This window comes from Anopheles maculipalpis, chromosome 2RL (assembly GCF_943734695.1).
Source record: "Anopheles maculipalpis chromosome 2RL, idAnoMacuDA_375_x, whole genome shotgun sequence".
NCBI classification, from domain to species: Eukaryota; Metazoa; Arthropoda; class Insecta; order Diptera; family Culicidae; genus Anopheles; species Anopheles maculipalpis.
This window is the reverse complement of record NC_064871.1, coordinates 41,549,567-41,568,963: the sequence shown is the minus strand read 5'-3', so window position 1 is coordinate 41,568,963 and position 19,397 is coordinate 41,549,567. Positions and strand designations below refer to the sequence as shown.

The window sequence follows — 19,397 nt, the reverse complement described above, 5'->3', positions numbered from 1 at the left end:
CCGCGACACAGACGCACCTGGCGCCTCCATCATGTGTGTCGATCGGATTGGGAGAAACCAGTACGTTCTTGTCTGCTTCTTTTCCACATCTTCTGTTAATATCTTCTCCAGTGCTACGATCGTATTCTGCCAGTGCTCACTCTATTACCCAACCGTGTTCCGGTTAAGATTGTGTGAGTGTTGTTTTTTTTTCTTTTTTGTTTGTTTTTTTTTCTTCTGTTTTTATCCGCATTGTTAAAAACTAAATCAGCCTTTGATGTCTTGTGGTTTTCGTATTTCGTTTTTTTTTCTTTTTGTTTTGTTAAGATCTTGTTGTTTCACGAGCGAATGGTGATTTCACTCTCTCTCTTTTACTGCGGGACGCTTGCCTACGTTAACCTTTCTTACGCAGTTTTAGTCTTACATATTGAGTTTTGTTCTTTTTTTTTTTCAAACTATCTTTTACTTACGGTTTTTTGTTTGTTTTCTCCATCGTCGATGAGCTGGCGGGTGGTTTTGTTTTTTTTTTTTCTTTTCCCCGGGCTTGAGTTGTCGTACACTCGTCAGTCAGGCGTAATGCACCGGAAGTATCGGAAGTACTGCTTGCTACGCGGAACGGCCTGTCTGGGTGCGTGTGTGTGTCAATCACACTGGTATACACCGACATTCGATGGTACGCGTTAGTACTACAGTTGGTTGGCTGCGTCACATCAAACCACCATGCCCGGAGCACGTGGACGAGGTTGCTGCGGTTGTGCGTACTGCACACTGAAACGGTGCGGTTGTGGCTGCTGTTGCTGCTGGCTGTGCTGGTTGTGTAGGAGCAGCGGCGACGATGGCGCTGTCGGCTGCAGTTGAAGATGCTGCGGCTGCAACTGGATCACCTGCTTGACCATCGCCACCGTCGACGAAGACGATGGCAGCGGTGGAGGCGGCAGGCAGGATGTTGAGGACGAGGAGGAAGAGGATGACGACGACGATGACGACGATGACGACGATATCCACAGCGACTGTGAGGACGATGGCGAAGTAGAGGGGGCGGCGATTCCCGGTGCTCCTCCACCTGGCGGACCGACTGCCGGTGGTGGCAACTTGGCGCTTGATGTTGCTGCTGCTGCTGCTGCTTTGCGGTTGCCGGCGGACGGCTTGGATCAGTCGCCAAATCGACTGCAAGCCTTCTTCCACTTGCACTGGGTGCACCACTGATCCTTGTGATCCATGCCGTACACCTTGCGGCACTTCTTGTTCTCGCCCCGTGTCCTCCGGTTCGGTGACACCGGTGAACGGTGTTGGCCGCTGCCGGCACTCCCAACGCTGCTACCGCCACCGCTCGAGCTCGGGCTACTGCTGTACGAACCGAGCGCGATTGCACCCGATGCACTCGCCGCACCGGCCAGCAGCTGATGGTAGGCGGCAGTTCCGTTGTTGGCACTGCTCGCACCACCCGGTGACAGCTGGATGTGGCCGAGCTGTTGCTGGTGGTGTTGCTGCTGCTGTTGGGCGGCCTGCGCCTGGTAGTGGTGCTGGTAGTTCGGCGATGGATACGGATACGACGCCGACGGACGGGGCGATAGTCGCACGTGTTTCTGTGGTGATGTCTGTTTGGTGAAGACAGAGGGGGGGGGAGATGTTAGTAAAAGGAAACCAATGATGCTGGCGCGTTACTTACCGGGCTCACCTGGGACCAGGTGTAGTTGTGATGGATCAGCGGGGAAACGCTGCTGTGTGGGTTAACGGCACCATTACTGCTGCTGGTGCTACCGTTGCTGTTGCTGCTGTTACCATTCGAACCGGCGCCATTGCTGGACGAGGTGCCATTGCTGCTGCCGCTGAGGGCCGCCCCGGCCGGTAACGGTGGCTTGATTGAGGCGATCTGCTGCTGTTGGGCTTGATGTTGCTGCTGTTGCTGGGCCTGGGCCTGCTGCTGGAGGGCTTGCGATTGCGAAAGCAATCCCTGCCGGTAGGTGCCAACGATCTGGCGCTGATATTCGGGATCCTCGTGCGGGGGTCGTGCCATGTCGCGATGGCTCAGCGTCGGTGGCGAGGGTGGATTCGGCGCGCTCTCGTCGCTCTCATCCTCGGTTTCGGTGAAGAAGAAATCCTCCTCGTCGCTGTACTCGTTCGGCTTACGAGGGCTACGAGAAAGAGAGAGAGCATGTGGAACGTGAAGAAAGAGAGTAAGGTGTATATTACAGAGATTCTTAAGATACGGAGAGATAAAGCGGAAAACATGCCGAACGTAGACAAACTTACCCAAGATGTGCGTTCCTAACGTGTTGAGTGATTTCGGGACATGTAGTATAGATGACGCCACAACCTTTCCAGGTGCATTTAAAAATTCGCTGACTGACCTAAAGGTTCCGAAAAGAAAGAGAAAGAAAAAAAAGGAATAACATCAGTGAATGATTCCATTAGGTCGTAGCAGGACTCATATTCCCAACTTCAAACTTCAAACACTACACTTATGATAGTGAAAGGTCAGCAGCAAAGAAGTATGAGAGTAACAACATCAACACGCAACATTTGCTCGATTGCTGGAAGCTCGAGGAAGTTCTTACATTTCGCCCTTTCGGTTTGAACACTTGCGTCCTGCGTGCGACGCAGGAACGCGACATTAGCACTTGGCCACTGGCCATGTTGACCATTCACGCTGCACCCTTTAGCACTCCCGTTTCTTTTGTTTCCCCCCCCCGTTCCGCCTCCTCCCCCTCCTCCCCTCACACACACACACACACACACGATCACAGGAGAGAATAAAAGAAAGCGTTTCTATTCTCTGACGCAGCTTCGCGTGGCTGCGTCGTTGCCGCTTGCGTAGCGTCACGTTACTGGTACGGGGTCGCGTTACAGAAACGGTCGTGGCCGCTGCGTTTTGCCGATAGGGCTGCTTGTACGCCACTTTCACACCGCCAGGGGCCCGCTTCTGCTCCGAAAGCCCGTTACACGGTGTTATTTTGGGGGTGGTTTCGGGGTCCCCACACAACCCAGAACCGCAACCGGAAGCGTGGATCTTCCTCAACCGTGCGCCGGGATGTGTGGACTGTACGCGAATGGGTCGCGATGCGAATTGCGCTTCACCTAACCTACTACTGCCACCGACTCCACCCTCCGGAGGATTCTTTTTTTTCTCTCCCTTTCTCTCTCTCTCTCGTTTTCTCCATCCTCATTTCTGTTCCTTCGCGTTATTTTGCTTTCGGGGTGACCTAGTTTCGTGTTCTAGCGTGCGACAGGGAGGGTGAAATGGAATGGATGCTTTACATACTTTACTCCAGGCGACTAGCGCGAGCTGTAACGAGTTCCATCATGCGTCCTCATACAAACACACACACTCAGTCGATATACTAATACACCCACGGGGAACACCCTCCATTCTACACGTCACTCCCCCGTACGTCTCATGTACTTCCGCTTTTTAACGGCTTGTTTACGGTGTGTTACATTGTTTACTTGCCACCAGGCCGATGTCGCCAAAGTCAGTCAGGACTTCTCCAAATTCCCAACAACACACATGCAAACACACACACACACACACACCCGTGCATCACTTCGTTAGTTCTTCCGGGTTCCCAGCAATAGAAAGCAAAAACCCTTATTTTCCATCCACGAGAATTTCCCCAGTTGCCGGTTTTATGTCTTCGTGTCCTTCCAGCTATCGAAGGGAATCACCATCCCAGTAACAAAAAAAAAAAAAAAAGCTGTACATAACATCCCTCAGGAGCGTCGTGCAGTACATAAGCGCATCGGCAAGAAACCGGGCTACAATGTAATACACACTATGGCCAATCCGTGCCACATACGGCGCACCCGAACCTGTTTCGCGCTAGTGTAACCGTTCCGAGCCGTTATTACGCTACCCGAAAATGGTCAGGTTCGGATGCTAGCCAGAGTGGCGAGCTGGTACACAACACAACTTCGTCCTGGTGACCCACTGCACACCGGCACGTACGTGTTTGTATGCGTGACTCCAGTTTAGCCGAGTCCCGATTCTTCCTTCCCGATGCCGATTCCCGGCACGAGTGTGTTAGTGCACAGAATGATTTCGAATAAATTGCGCGCGCTTTTCCCATTGTAATATCTCGGATGTTAGGCAGGGATGTGTGTTAGGAAAAATGGGAACAAGGGAAGCTTTTTTTTTTTACATTCTCCCTGCCGGAACTCGGAGAGAAGCCGGGGCTGTGAGCTGTGTGTGATCTACGTTGGACGGTGGGTAGTGAGGTGAGACGTTACATTACCTTCCCTATATACACAGCCACACACACACAGCTTCAAAGCGGCTGAATGAAAAAGCTGTGCGCCGGCAGTACCGGCCGGGAAAACGCGTCGTCCGCTTGTGCTGGGCACAAGTCGAACGGTCGCCCTCCACAGAACGTCCATCGTGCTCATGCGTCACACTGTTGTCGGTCAGCCATGTTTTGGTTCTGTACCATCTGTTGGGTGCAGAGGGTACAATATTGCGCAGGGCCCACGGTAACTATGTAAAGACGGGTGAGACAATTGGGCGAGATGGATGGATGGATGGCAGGATGGTTTTTGCTCAATTTCCGGCCGGTACTAAGATTCGGCCAACGACGGCATCGCTGCGAGTTAATAAACAAAGCATAAACCCGGCAGCGCGTACCAAGCCCGACCAGCGATCTTACAGCGATAGCGCACCGAAGACACAAGATGTCGCACACGAAATGGCGCTCGAGTTCCTGCAGGAACGAAACTTTTCACCGTTCCCACTTTGGCGTTATCGATTGACCTACTTTTCGCGGGGAGGGTTGGAAGAACAAACAAAAAAAAAAAGGCATTGTAAGCGCACTACACACCGGGGCTTGCGGGCGGCTGCGGTGTGTTGGTGTGTGAGTTTCACCAGGTTCCACCATTATGTACCATGAGTTACCGAAAATTTGTTTTTGTTTATAATTTGACGGCTTGGTGAGGGTGGCGCTTCACTTGGAGCTGGAATGAACGGAAGTGTGTAGCCCGAAACGGCCTCCGATCAGTGCGAAACATCTTCCCGAATCATCACACAAGTTCCCAGGAGTTTTCCCTCGAGGAAGCGTTCGAATGCTTATCCTTATCGAAGCCTTATGTTTTATCGTAGCCCTGGACGGGTGATTGGGGCTGGGATATGTTTTTCTTTGCGATTAGCTAGCAACTGATCGTGGTAGCAGGCGAATTTGCACACAACTTTGATTGGTCGCTCTTTGCTAGATTTTGATCAGGAGGCAAGAATTTGGAACGCTTGGAGGGATGTTTTTGTTTTGTTGTTGCTGCTAACGCCATGATTATTTATGTCCTATCGCAACATGGCCAAAGTTCTGGTGTTTACATCGTTGGTACTAGACTTGCGCTGGCCTGGTTTCGGGAATGTGTTTCATCAGCTCGAACGCTCGGAAACTTTTGGGTGTTTAGATATCCAGCAACAAAGGGCAACACCACCGTAAGGTAACCGTAACCAGTCTGTAACGCTTCAGTAGCGAAAAGGTTTCCATTAAGCTTTGCTGGTTCGAATAGAATCTTCAACCGAATACTTCATGACAAGCCGATTTTAAGACTCCCTCCCCTCCCTAGTTAGGATCACAAATTATAGCCAAAGGATAAAATGTATCCTATCATAAAATATTTCACTCGATATCACGACTCTGCTTATCTTGTTGGCCAGTGCCAGGAGCCAATGCTGTTCCTTTTACGGTTGACCTAATTTCCCTTCAATGGGTTCCTTTTGTAGTTGGGAGCCACGTTAACGCCTTTATCACTGGCAGCAAAAAATCTTCAGTGGCGATCGTTTAGCACGAAACAAAGAAAGATCTGTGTTCCATCCTCGGCTCAAGCCTGCGACGCTTTTTTTTCTCCCTTCTTTACTACTAGAGTTAGCCAAATGAAGGTTCGCCCCAAAATATGGGTCAGCTATGTGCATTGTTGGGTAGCAAATTTCGTGTTCCTGACCACAACTTTTGAGTGTCTGTGTTTGTGTGAGTGTGTGTGCGTGTGTTGGCTGCATATGACTGTTTTGTCCCTTACTAGCTTACGGCAAGCGGCACAAAATGGATGCATTTGTACGGCCATTTTGTGTACGGCCCCCTATACTGAAATTGTGTTACTGTGTAATGGGGTCAGCGAATGCAGTTTTCCATTTCTTGTTCCTCCCTACGGTTGAAAAACTGGGAGCTGAAAAAAAAAACCATTGCAAAATTTTCGGTATCAAGTAACGTACCTAACACCCTTTGCCCCCTCCTCAAAGGGGTCTCCCCTAGGACCTAACCGTTCTAGTGACCTACTTTCCGTTGCGTGTAGGATATTGTGGTAAAGAAGAAGCATGGGGTGCATCCCTTTTCCAGCCCATATAAAAAGGGATTTAGATTTTGATTGCCTCCCCTGCCTGCTGGACATTTTGGACAAAATCCTTAGAATATTACAACGAAAGGGGGAAGAATATTCTTGATCTTACAGACGCTTCTCAAGAAAGGTCAAGAGGCGACAGTACCAGTTCAAAAGAAAGTTGTTCTGACGTTAGCTTGGAAGTGCTTTCGAGAGTGGTCACCAAAGTGATAAAACCGAAAGAGAAGCCATATTCTTTACCCCACACTAAGGAAGCTTATCTTCACGGCAGGTGACGACAGCAAGTGGAAAAAGTTGAGCGAATAACCGTGGATAATACCTGCTTATATACCGTTGCCTGCTGATTAACAAGATGAAAGTATACGCCATCCAGGGAGCGTAGAACCCATTGTGTTCCAACTAATTAACATGACAGGGTTTCACTTGAACCGATCTTCACATCCTTTCTCGTAACCCGGCTAGTCGTATTGCCGCATTAGGTCTGTCTGTCCATTGACATAATAACTAATTGCATGCACCGCTAGCGTGCTTTACCGAGCTATCGAGAGAACTTCAAGCAGAGCGTTCGTTTGATGTTCATCATACAAAGTACGCTGTAGCTTTGTCGTTTGGCGATTGGCACAGTCATTTTTTAATGAAGCAATTATCCATCAAATCCTGCCCCATGCTCTCGTGCCTGTCGGATCGATTAGTGTGTCCTTGCGCCGTAAATACAGCAAAAAGGGTAGACGTGTTTCAAGGTTTCGTCGGGTGGGACCCGGAGGGTCGAGATTAAATTTTAGGAAAGTTCTATAATTAGACTTATAGCCCTTTGTCGTTCGGGGTTCGGTTGACTTACGCGCATTTGGGACAAGGGGGTTAGACCAATTTTCCTTTGCATAACTCCTTCACCAGGGTTCCTTTTTTGTAGCTGCGTTAATCACATTAAATTGTGTTCCCCATTTTTTTCCCCCATTTGATAATGTATCTTCTTTGACAGCCTGTCAGCTTTTGTTGCGAAATTTGAGAATGTTCCTCGGCTCTGTCTAGTGCGAAATTTAGACAAATATCATTCGATACATTCGAGTTTCTGGGAAATCATTATCGTGCGGCAGAGTTGTCTACTAATTCAATATTGAAAAGTGAAAACCATGTCCTGTGCGTCGTCTGTTTCCTGTTAGAAATTTGACACGGAACGGTACTGTTTGGGGGAAGAAATTTCGGCAGTCAACTCTCTACCGGATTGTGAGTAAGCTACCGCAATTAATGAACCCAAAACCTATGGCTGCGGTAGTTAGTCTGTAAACAACATTCGTCACCATCATCATCGTTAGACGCTACAGAAAAAAGAGCCACCGGAAAATCGCAGGAACGAAAGGTATATTCCATCGTTACTTTCTCACGCAACGAAGCACGAAATATTGGGCATTACCGATGTCGATGGTCTGGAACGATGGTAGGGAGGTAGAGCAAGCGAAAAAGAAGATTTGCCAACATTTCGTTCCTACACCGCTTGCCCGCTTCTCTCAAGAATCCCTCGATTTCGAACCTAATTCATCATCACCACGATTTTTTGGCCCACCAAAGGCGCTCGGATCGTCTGCAGCAGCAAACGCCATATAATAACAACAAAAACGACTCCCAATTTCGAATCACTCCGCAGCGCGCATATCACTCCCAGCGCTACACAGGCAAAGCCGGCATGTAAACATGCTTTTCCGAAAATTTCTTTACTCCCACCCCCCTCCCCCCCGGCGGGTCCTCGTGTTGGCCGAGCCGAGTTCGCGGGGAAAACTGTTTTGGGTGAAAGTAAATAATGTAAACGCCACAATTCGAGGATGATGACGGTGATGATGATGGTAGAGTGTGACGGCCGGGGAAAGAGGGGACGACAAAATCGATTTTCGCTTCCCGCGGGAACATATTCCCTCAGTAGGTGGACTAGGTTTTATATACAAAAGTGGGGTAAACAATTGCCGAGGAGGAATGGGAGTAATATCCGAGCGCGCGCAGTTGGCATGCAACAAAGTAAGGCTAGGTTGCGTTACAAACGCCGTGTGTAACGCTGCGTAACGCTCAATAAAACGACGCTTGTAAGTCTTAATATTTTCGTGTTCATTTAATAGTTTTGAAAATATTGTCATAGAAGATTGATATTGAAGAAGGCATGAAGTTATAATTTAAGTAAAAATTAGAAAAAAATTAATTATACTGCTATAAACACAACATAAAATGCTAATGCTAATACCAATGTGCTTATGAAGCACTAATCAAATGCAAAATGGAAACAAACTTAATAGTAAAAATATTTCCTTTCCTAGAAATTGACCGGTTGCCGGCTACCGGTTCGCAATTTTGTTGCATGACTTTACACACTCATCCTTTTTTTTCCTAGCATTCCGCCGACAGTAGTTCCTGACGCTCTTCACCGAATGGCGTATTTTCCAGTAGTAGTGTTGGTCATGATATTCGTTACACGGTGACATAATAGTGCAGCTCTAGTAGCATAGATCTCACACACACACACACACACACACACACACACACACACACACACACACACACTCTCTCTTAACAATACCAAAAAGGGACCAAAGATGCCGGGAGATTTGCTCCCGTGATCCCGAAACCTAGTTTTGGCGTTGGCCTCACCATCCGCAGATGATTGCGCAGGTGGCCAAACCAACCCAATGGTGGGAAAAGCGTCATCGAAGAATCGCGATTTTCAGTCTCGCTCTCTCGCTCTCTATCGAAAATGGCGAAGTCCTTTTGTTGTCCTTCGGTGTGAGTGTTTGGAATGTGTTTTGCCGGTTCGTTCGTGGTATGTATCTGCTGGGCATTCCACAGCAAAACATTCCACCATCGACTGTCGCGAGAACAAGACAGCAACATCGATTCGCATTTTCGCCAGAAATAAAAAAAAAAAACGCCATGCTTCGTGCACTTCGTGGCTCTCGGCCAAACACATTCGCACCACTAACACAGTTCTCACGCCTGCGAGAGAAAGCGCGGCCGTACCGGGCGAGAACTTTGTAACGCAATGTAGAATTTCTTGCGGTTGGTTTTGGAAGCTCGGTGTCCTGATGACTTTGAATTCGGTAGCCAAACAGCAACAGAAAAAAAGGAAAAGTGCCACAAGAAGGGGAGCGACCACGGGCAATCTCGGGCACGAGCGAAAAACGAGATGGAAAAGCTCCTTCCTTCGGGAAGCATTTTCTTGGCAATTGCGCGCTGTTGTTGCTGTACGGGAAATGGATACCTGTGAGAGCGTTTCGTTGGGAAAGCTCTAGGGTAGCTCCTTGGTTCTTGGTTCCAAGTTCTTGAGTGATGCGTAGATATGTTAACATACATTTTCAAACACACAGCTCTCTGCTGCACATCTCTCAATCGGGATACGTTTTTGCTCATTTGCGCTCTCCATCCACTCAGCAAGAATTTGTTCCCAATTTGTGGTTTTACACCTGACCTAGGAGCAGGCTCGTCTTACAGACCCAGGATCGGGAAAAGAATATGCTCAAAGGTTCGGAATTTTGAAGATAAACTTGATGCAGAGCTTTTGCGTTGTCTTTTCGTACAATATTAGCCATTTGAATAACTATGCGTATTGGAACATAATTCAGCAGGAGAGATAGCAAATCTTTCCCGTTCCTAGTTCACCTACATTCAAAAGTCATTAACAGGGAATCCATTTCATTCCCATAATGCTTACGGTTTTTGGCAGCACTCCTTGCATAAGCCCCGCTGTTGCTGGTGTCGTCGCGCAGAAACCGTAACTGCCGGCACCGACACCGACCCCAAGGGTCGCCGCTTCCGGGCGCCTGCCGTGGGACGCCCCCGACGTCGTACTGCTTCTCGGACGCTTTCTTGCTGTCCGCGCGGTTGGAGGCTCTTCCGGGGGCCACAGGCCGCCGAACGGCCGCTGACGCACTAACGCTGGCAGTAACGCTGTGTCGTACTGATGACCCGCACCGTACAGCACCTCGCCCCACATATAAACGCCACAAGCGCCCCCGACCCCGGGGGCTTCGGACTTGGACTTGGTCGGTCGCCTTTCCTTTGGACTTTTAATGTTCTGGTGTACCCGGGGTTTTGCACTTGACACTTGGAGGATATCTGCGTCCCTCGTACATTATTCAGGTACGAAGTTTTCGTTCCGGGTCAGAACGTGATACTTTTGACAATACAACAAAAAAAAGTGGGGTTGGGTTTAGAGATTCATTGCCTTTTGTGCACCGATCAGTCACTCTCTCTTTCACTTGTGGCACGGAAATCAGTGTTGGAAAAGAAAACACCTTCCGCTATGATCACTTTCTTGGTTATTCGTGGTCTATTAAAGTCCTTAAACGACTGAATAGACACGCACGACTATTCAATAAACCATTCGAAGGGGGAGACCAATGGTTGGGCCGGAAACTTGATTCTGATTATAGTCAAATTGGCACACTCCGGTTGCTGTTCGCTTGCGGGTGGAAACCACCCATGCCGGATGTGGAAACACAGTTCCTATTATTATTAGTAGTACTAGTGGCGCTAGGGTAACCTTGTGACCTTTTTGTCGTCCCTTTTCCCGGTTCTCTCCCCAGTCGGTTTTCCCGTTTCTCGCGGATGATGGATTCCTCTTCCCCGTGGGAAGTTTTTCGCGAATACAGTACACACACACACACACTCGCAGCGAATCAGTACGAAAAAACTAAAACTGGTGATAATTCGTAACCGTTTCCTACACCCGGACCAGTTTACGTAGTACTGGCGTGCGCGCTATGGCGTACTGGATGCCGTTGAGCGAAGAAATGAACGAACGCACGAACGAGCGCTACGAACGGCTTCTACCAGATAGCCTCCAAAGCAGCACACCAAGCAAAAAGCCACCAACGGCAACAACTACAGCAGCAGCAGCAGCAGCATATCCCAGAGACAGTCGTGTGACTTTTCCGAGCACAGCCACACTCACTCCGGATGGGAATGTTCTCTCAGGGCCGTACCGCACCGCTTCCATTCCGATCGCCATTTGCCTAGACGGACGTCGCCGGCGTCCGCGACGTCGAATTCGTCCCCCCACTCCCGCTTCGCGGCATGAGCCAGGCTGCGAAGGAAGCGGCAGTATGTTCCGGGAAATGCTCCAGGTGACACATTCATACACACACACACACACACACACACACACACACCCATCTATCCCGTAACGTCGTGCCGAATGTTTGATGAGGACATACGTACGGCCCGGCATGTTACCGGAAGGCGGAAAACCTCCCCCAGTGGAGCTTTCGCTGGTGGTATTATTGTTTTACTTGGCCCGGCCGGTCCGGAAAACGGTACTGCGCAGGTCGGTTGAATGGAAAGCAAGCAAAAGGAAGAAAAAAAAACATTGGAGAAAGGAACACGTTTTCCCAGAGAGCAAACGAGAGTGGAACTGTTGGAGAGCTTGAGAGCTTTCGCGTTAGAGTCCGGTGTACCGTAGCGAAAGCTTTTGGTTTGCCGATAGCAGATAGCAGCTGGGAGAGCTTCCGGTTTTTCTCTGACAGCAAGAGCGAACGAATGTGATGCAAAAGAAAGAGAGCATCGATGAGAGACAATCTCAAAGGCTTTTCCGCTCACGAAAGCGGGCCACGGTTTGGCAAAGATGCGCTTTGGGGGAAGAAAACTAATCCATCAACATAAAATGGAAGAAAGTATATTTTTATTTTTCACCGGCCGGGAAACTCGCCCACTCTCTGGCTCGGCTTGGGTCTCTCTTGCCAAGTGTTCGCTGCACTGGTCTCTCGCTCACCAACCAGCTGATGTTTATGGTGAGTAGTGCTAGGGAGTAGTGGAGGGAACGGGAGTCATTGGTGCTGTGGTAACACGTATTTTTGAACCGGCAATGGCACACCGGACGCCATATTGACCGTGGGAGCTTTCAAAACGTCATTTCGCATCATCGATCGATCGATCGATCGTCACAACACGTATTACTTCGCTTCACCTTTTCTGGGCAGAGTTTTCGTTGAATGTTTCCTTTCAGAAAAGCTGTACCAGTGATAGGAGTATAACGAAAATTCTTAAATCATGTAGCATAGCATTGAGCGTGCGTTTCACCCGTCACATGCGTATCATTCAAGGTCATGCACGCTTTTACCGGCCGGTAGATTGGCGGTTTCGCGATTTGCACCGTGATGTAGTATCCCTGTGCGAGGGCATTTACTACGCAGGCTCGGCTAGCCCGCAGAACGAAGACGAGCTTTACGTACTTCCGGTTGCCTCGTCCTCGTCTGCCATCTCGACGATGATGGTAGAAGTGGTTTTGTTTATATTTTCTCCCGACTCATGGCGGTTTTCAGTGTCGGGCGTGTATAAATACTTGTAGCATTTAATATTTTTGATAATCGATTAAAATATAAATAAATCTATCATTGATTTAAAACAAATTTCTTATTCCCAATTTGTTGTATGTTTTTAAATACATTGCGTTATAGAAAATTGGGAATTTAACCTTTCAACAAATAGAGCAACCAATTGAGTGGAATAAAAACGTGACAACCCCGACCTTTAGAAGATCCCACCGTAACGCCTTATTAAAATTACCCAGCCAATTACACACCCACACGCTAGCCGTCTGTTAGTCCCACACAGACGACAACACAACCACCGCATCCGTGTGGGCAAAAATTTACTTTGACTCGAAGCTTCGGTGAAAAACCACTCAAAATTTACTCACGCGAGTACGCACGTGTCAATCCACCGTCAGTCGAATCAGTTTAGATTTAGTTAAATAAGTGCAAAAGGAATCGGTGGTCGGTTGCAGAGCTGGCTTCTGTGAAATGCTACTATATTCCTCTACTGAAAGGACGAAATCATCGATCCACCCAAACTCAAACGGTTGCACCTACGCACGATGCTGAATGAAGCAAAATTCATAGAACAAGACAAAGTTGTTTTACTATGGTGATTTATCGTTGAGCATAAGCTAATGGGATGCGAATGCCACAGCAGTAGGAGCTTCACGCAGAGATTGCAAAAGATTGGCAACTAACTTTTGCACAGAGCAATGGGTGTAAAGTAAATGCACATTTCATTCACTTCCAATAATCCAATCAACTTTTTTCTGGAGCACCGGTAATAGAGCAACGTACGATAGGACTTGGGCGTACATAAACAAGACATTGAAAGATTAAACTCAGAGTTCATCTGTTTACCATTTTGACGCAACCTCAAGAGTTATGAAGGGCTCAAATTACTCAGGAGATTAAACTTGACTGACGCATACTAGCGTAAAATCATTGTACGCTAATGCGACCTCCAAAAATGGGTTCTCTGGGTTTTTTTTTCACAAGAAAATATTGCTACATACCATTCTATAGCCGAAGGTATGAGGATTTAAAAAATAAACAATATCAGTAACCGTTGATGCTCTTTCCGTTCGCTCTTTGAGGCATGGATTTCAAACTGTCAAAAATGCAACATGAGACGCTGCTGACTCATAAGTACGCCGGTGTCGGGGATGCACCCCGACCTGATTAGGGGAAAGATCACTGAACTGACCCGATCCCCGGGACCCGCATTCAGAAGGCTCGCATCTTGAACGCATTCTTAGCAGACACGCTGCTGTTGCTGCTGCCGAAGATGCTGTCGGCCGCAGTATTAGCGGTCGATGAACGCAAGAGTCTGTTGTTACTCGCTTCGCTGGAACCGGCGAAGGGTTTCTCGATCATCGGTTCTCCTTTCCCGTATTCGCCCATTTCTGCTGGTCGAAATAATATAATTCGTCGAATCGTGTCAAAGGAAGCATTTTCCTTAAGCAAAAGGTTACGAAGACTACAGAGCAGAAGCAGAAGAGCTGCCATATTTTAGCTGCTCTTTTTTTTTCATCCTGCGTCCCCGTGTTGGTTTTTCTTGTCCATGAAAGATAGTCCCGGGGCCACAACTGCATTGCTTATTAGCTGGTAAATGTTTATTCACGCCATCCTTCGATTTGGTACGTTCGAAGCGAAAGGATCAACCGTAGAGTTTGGCTAGAATGTTCGGTTCGATCTGTGTCTCAAGGACTTCCGGCCATTGAGTGTTACGACCCCTGATGCAATCATTGATGCTTGCTGTCTGCTTCATTCACCACGGTGCATCTCCCGCAAAGGTTTTTATAACAATTTTACGATGTGAAATACCACCATGAAGGACAAAAGGTAAGGAATGAAGGGCAGAAATGTGTAAACGAAGGAAACAGAGTAAGGAATTCCATTACGTTGCATTGAGAAAGACGATCGGTCAGTGACAGTGGCCGGTTGCGTCCGTTGTTAACAGCTGAGAACTAAACGTTAAGCTGTAAACTCGACCCTGCTGGCTGCCACTAGTTTGCTCAATACAAACGATCATTTTTTGAACTCAACGCTTTTGTGTGAGGTATTCTTGTCCGTTCGTTGCCCTCCGCCACTCGAATGATCACTATTATGTTGGTGGTTGAGCATTTTTTTTTCTCTCCCTGCCACCCTTTTATCACCGGCGCAGCAGCGCATTAAGAGCGGGCGTAAACGTGACTCGGGACCCGGTAGATGGGTATTCATGTTGGAGCAAACAACAATAGCTAATCCCAATCCCAATTTCAATTCCCATCCATCCGATCCTCACTCAGCCAGCCAGCAGCTGATCCGGGTGAGGTGTAACTGGCTTACCCGGCATAAGTCCCGGCAATTCGTTTTTTTCCCCCCTTTGGAGAGTTAGCTTTTTTGCTCGCTTCCACACCACAATTGCCGAGAGATGTCGGGGGTGCCGACGTAAAACGACCGCGAGAACTTCACTGCGGGTGCAACGGGATCAATTCCGGTTTTTGGCCTCACCGAAACTAAGATCTTTTTGGGGTGTTGGAAGCTTTCTGGCGGAGGTTCATTTGTATGTGTTTTGCTCGGTGCGCCGTTGGATTCGGCGGGTGTCTAGACAGAGACTCGTACGCATCTTCCGGTACGTTAGTGCGGATGGTGAACGCAGTTTTCGGCAACGGCCGTCGTTTCTTTGCGCCGCCATATTTAATGCTTTAATGATTGTGATTTTTGGCTCTTGCTTGAAGGTTTGGGTTATGCCCATTTTGAGGGAAGAAAATCTTCGAATCAATTTATGTTTGTATCGAACTTCATTTTAATGCATCTTGTAGCTGTTTTTTTTTTTATTTTCATCATACAAACAATCGTTCTGCAATTTTCTCAATCTTCTTCTTTGGCTTAACCTGTCATGCCAGACATCGAATGGCTTACGAGACTTATTGACATTACATTGTTGGACAGTCAGTCCTAACTACGGGGGAAAGGTCTTGATTTGAGTTTATCCCCAATCCTGCCGTGTGATGACCGACCATCTTTCACAATTGTTGAATTATATATTTACAGTCTGCATTAGTTCTATGCTCGAACTTTGTCTTTTCTCGTCCGCAAGTTTTTAAGAGTTGCTTTCCCTTGTTTATCCATCAACCCTCGTAAATTCATTTCTACGCGTACCCTCATGTTTCCATTGTTCCAAACCATAGGCAATGAAGCTTACGTGATCGAGAAACAAAAAAGAGCGCACTTCCTGCGAGTCAGAATCCTGACATTCACCTCCCTTTTCCCCCCTTGTCTTTTTCCATCAACCGTCCCTGTCTTCCGTCTACGTGCCACAGCGCGCACTGATCTCCGAGCATCCCTTTTTAGGGAAGTTGCACCTTAAAACCGATCGAGCGCGGGTTCGTTGCCCACCAGGGTTACTGCTGGGCGTTGCTTACCTTGAAAACATTTGGAGCGCAAAGAAAGGGTAAAACAATGTAGAACGCGGCCCGCTCGGTCTGTTAACAACCTGCCCCAAGAATCAACGGGCTCGGAGGAAGAACACCCCAAACCGCGAAGGTGGTTCCTTCGCGAGCAAACACGGGCGAGCAATTTTTGTTTTGTTTTTGCACGTTCCCTTTTTTACTTTTGCTCGATCAGCTCACTCCACAATGCGCGAGGCCACTGACCGGACGGGGCTGGCAGCGCGAATGGTGAAGCGCAAGAAAAATGGTTCCAGCCACCGTCTGGCGCATCTGAAAATGGGTACTCGTCCCGGTGCCAATTCCCGGGACCCCCGGCATCAACATCCCGGCTACCGGTAGTCAGTGGACGATTACAAAAAAAAGAAAGAGGTAACAAACCTTCGTAACAAAACAAAGGCCAAGGGGAGAGACCGAAAATATAAGAAATAAGTTTAAAAAAAAAAGGAACGAAAAAACCGGTCAGACACACAGAGCAGAACAGAACGCGCGAGCGAAGGAAATATCGTAACCGAACGTAAAAAGCACACAACAAAAACTGATGATCACGGGGTCGTCCAGCGGCGTCCGCGACGCTACGTTCGCGCACTCGCGGACCGTGCTCTCTATTTCTTCTGCCTCGTCTTTGTCGTTCCTCCCTTTCACGATCCTTCCTTCAGGGGGTGTGACATGGTGGCGGGAAAGGACGCCCAGCCAACGAATCGAAGGGCGATGGCATCTTGGCGCGGTCGGATGTTGAACCCTGAGTCACGAGAGAAGATCGTTCACTTCCAACAGCCAGCCGGCACCCACACACACACACACACCCAAACATACAGATCAACCTCCAAAGAGGATTCGTTCAAAAGCGATCGCTGTTTTGAATTTGTTTCTTATGTCGTTTTTCTTACTTCTTCGTGTTGCTAAACATATTCTCCCTGAGGAAGGAAAAAGTTCATTCTATTTCACCCCCCAAATTATCTGTCTCTCCGTTTTATCATGCCGGTTCATCGGTGCACTGTTTTCGCTGTTGGAAGATGTTTCTTCTCTCGTCAGATTTTTATGTTAAAGATGTTGCTTTCGAAGGAAAAACACATCGATTCCACACACGAACACACGCAAGAATGGTTTTTGGGTGCGTAGAAAATGCCGGCCGGCGTCATCAACCGATTAGTTGCGCATAGACACAGTACAGCGCGTACGCATACATACGCACAACAGCGGGTGAATATTCTTTAAAAAAATCCCAAGTCGAAGGTCACAGGTCTGAGTCCCTTTTTTCCCTTGATATTATGATAACGAGCAGTGTGTAGTCTATTAGCTCCCGGCAACAGATGGTTAGTGGCCGGCCTTTTACCAACTACCGGTTTCACCGTCTGCAGATTATACGGTGGAGTTGATAGCAGCAGATCAAGTTTCAATTTTCCACCCCCCCCCCCCCCTAAGAAAGTAACAATCTTCGTGGTGGTAACAGAACACCAGTTGAATTTAGTGTAATTTTGAAGGAAAAGACTTACTCCAAACGCACGATCCTTTTTATGGCGATGACATAAGGCACGATTAATCATTCTTAACGTCATTACGCCGTTCACCATTTTGGCTCACTTATCTAAGCACGGAAACACGGAAAGAACGATCATGATTGTTGTAAAATCAGAATGGATGAATTGCTTGGTGTCACCATTGAGTCACTGCCCAGTTGTCAGGTGTCTATGACCTCACTGGGTGACCCTACTTTGCCGTGTCGTGTCATTGGCGTCAACCGGTCCAATCGCCTATTTCTGACGTTTCACATCAGAACCAAATGAAAAGTGGACTCTGAAGGGTGATCGAGTACTGGCTGGACTCATTGTTTTCCTTGCACAGGTCATTGTCCTCAATCGTTGGAAGGAAAAAAAAAAATTGGAGCGTACCAAAACTACGAGAGCCACTTGACTAGTTGCACCTGTGGAGCCTTCTGCTGTTCCTACCTGCTTCTTCTGCACTTTCTCGTTTTTGTGTTCTCCTCTTCAAACATAACTCTTTATCTATTACATCCTCTCCAAATATCCCACTCCCAATACTTCATGACCATTGGCAGTTTCTTTGGTTTTTTTTTTTTCTTTCTGCCATTTTACAGGAAAGGGTCTGAGAATTGGCAATGTTACGACGAGTTGTGTTGGCTGCAATCTAGCAGCAGCGGTGTCTATTATTATCATCACTGTTACCACTACCACCAGCACCATCATCATCATCATGAACCAGAACTCCTATCACCCTCCCACTTCCCACCCCTGCCCCTGGGAGGAGTGAAAAGGGCCATTGTATTATTGATGGGGCAAACATTATGCCGTCGTCCTCGGTGCAATCGTTTTCACCGTACGGCTGGTCAGTTCCCCGGCCGGTCTACGCGCCGTGTTCGCGGTTACCCATGTTTCCAGGAATTTTCTTGCAGCACGCGATCCCGATCTACTGGTGCCTTTGCTGCTGCTGCTGCTGCTGCTCTGCTTCCGTCCAACCTTCCGTCCAGCCAATGCCGTACACGTACAACTAAATGTAGTCTACATCGCCATGTACATTACAACCTGGAGCGCTTGTTGAAGATGCAGTAAGTTGCTTTTGGGACCCTCGCAGTGAGTGTGTGAGGTTTGCACTCGCTTGCATCATCTTACCACTGACACGCTGTCACCTTCGCGCGTCCATATGCATCGAGGACAAGGACCTCAACGGCACCTTCCGCCTCTTTGCTGGCGCCCGGGGATTGGGTGGAGAAACCCAGGAGGTGAAGAAGAAAAAAATTACACACACACACACACACACACACACACACACACACACACACACATTGCAACGGGTCCTCAATATGGATCGTTGCGCATCATGTATTTATGAGCGCGAACTGGCGTATCGGCCCAAAGAAGGATCGGAACTTGTGAGGTGAGTTTCGCTCGAGGCGCAGATAAATCGTGCGTGATTTTCATGCACTTTTCGTTCGCGTGGCGTCATGCATATGCGAACATTGACCACTGTTGCAGTTCCTTCCGCTCCGTCACCTCCCCACAGAGCGGCAACCGAAGACACCGTTATGGTGGGCTTTTTTTTGTTTTTGGTAGGCAAATGAGTTGAATGTTTAACATGTAAGAAATTCTTGGCGTAACTAAAACCCCGCATGACACGGAACATGCTTCAGAAAAGTGTCCCTTGGCTCGGTGGCTGGAAGTAGGCCGGCGTCAGGTCGTCCGGTACAGCATACCGGTGCCTGCCTGCAGTTGCAACTTAACTAGATTTCCGTGCTGGGCTGCAATTACACGCCCCAGTACCTTCTTCGCCTAACGCTACACTAACGAATGCAGTTTGATGAGGAAAAGCTACTCGGAACGGGGGTGGGGGAGGAGACTTGCCTCGGATA

The 19,397-nt window shown here is 48.2% G+C and overlaps 1 protein-coding gene across 1 annotated transcript in view; it reads right to left on the bottom strand.

Annotated features, from left to right (window-relative positions):
* Positions 1 to 662: 662 nt before the first annotated feature.
* The window catches only part of LOC126557319 (zinc finger protein 395), an 80,873-nt gene continuing 62,138 nt past the window's right edge, over positions 663 to 19,397 (bottom strand). Inside the window, exons 5-7 of the mRNA XM_050213040.1 lie at positions 2,233 to 2,330; positions 1,649 to 2,114; positions 663 to 1,577 (exon numbers count right to left, since the gene is read on the bottom strand). Coding sequence (XP_050068997.1) covers positions 1,131 to 1,577; positions 1,649 to 2,114; positions 2,233 to 2,330 — 1,011 coding nt within the window. The 3' untranslated portion in view covers positions 663 to 1,130. The remainder of the gene's footprint in view (positions 1,578 to 1,648; positions 2,115 to 2,232; positions 2,331 to 19,397) is intronic.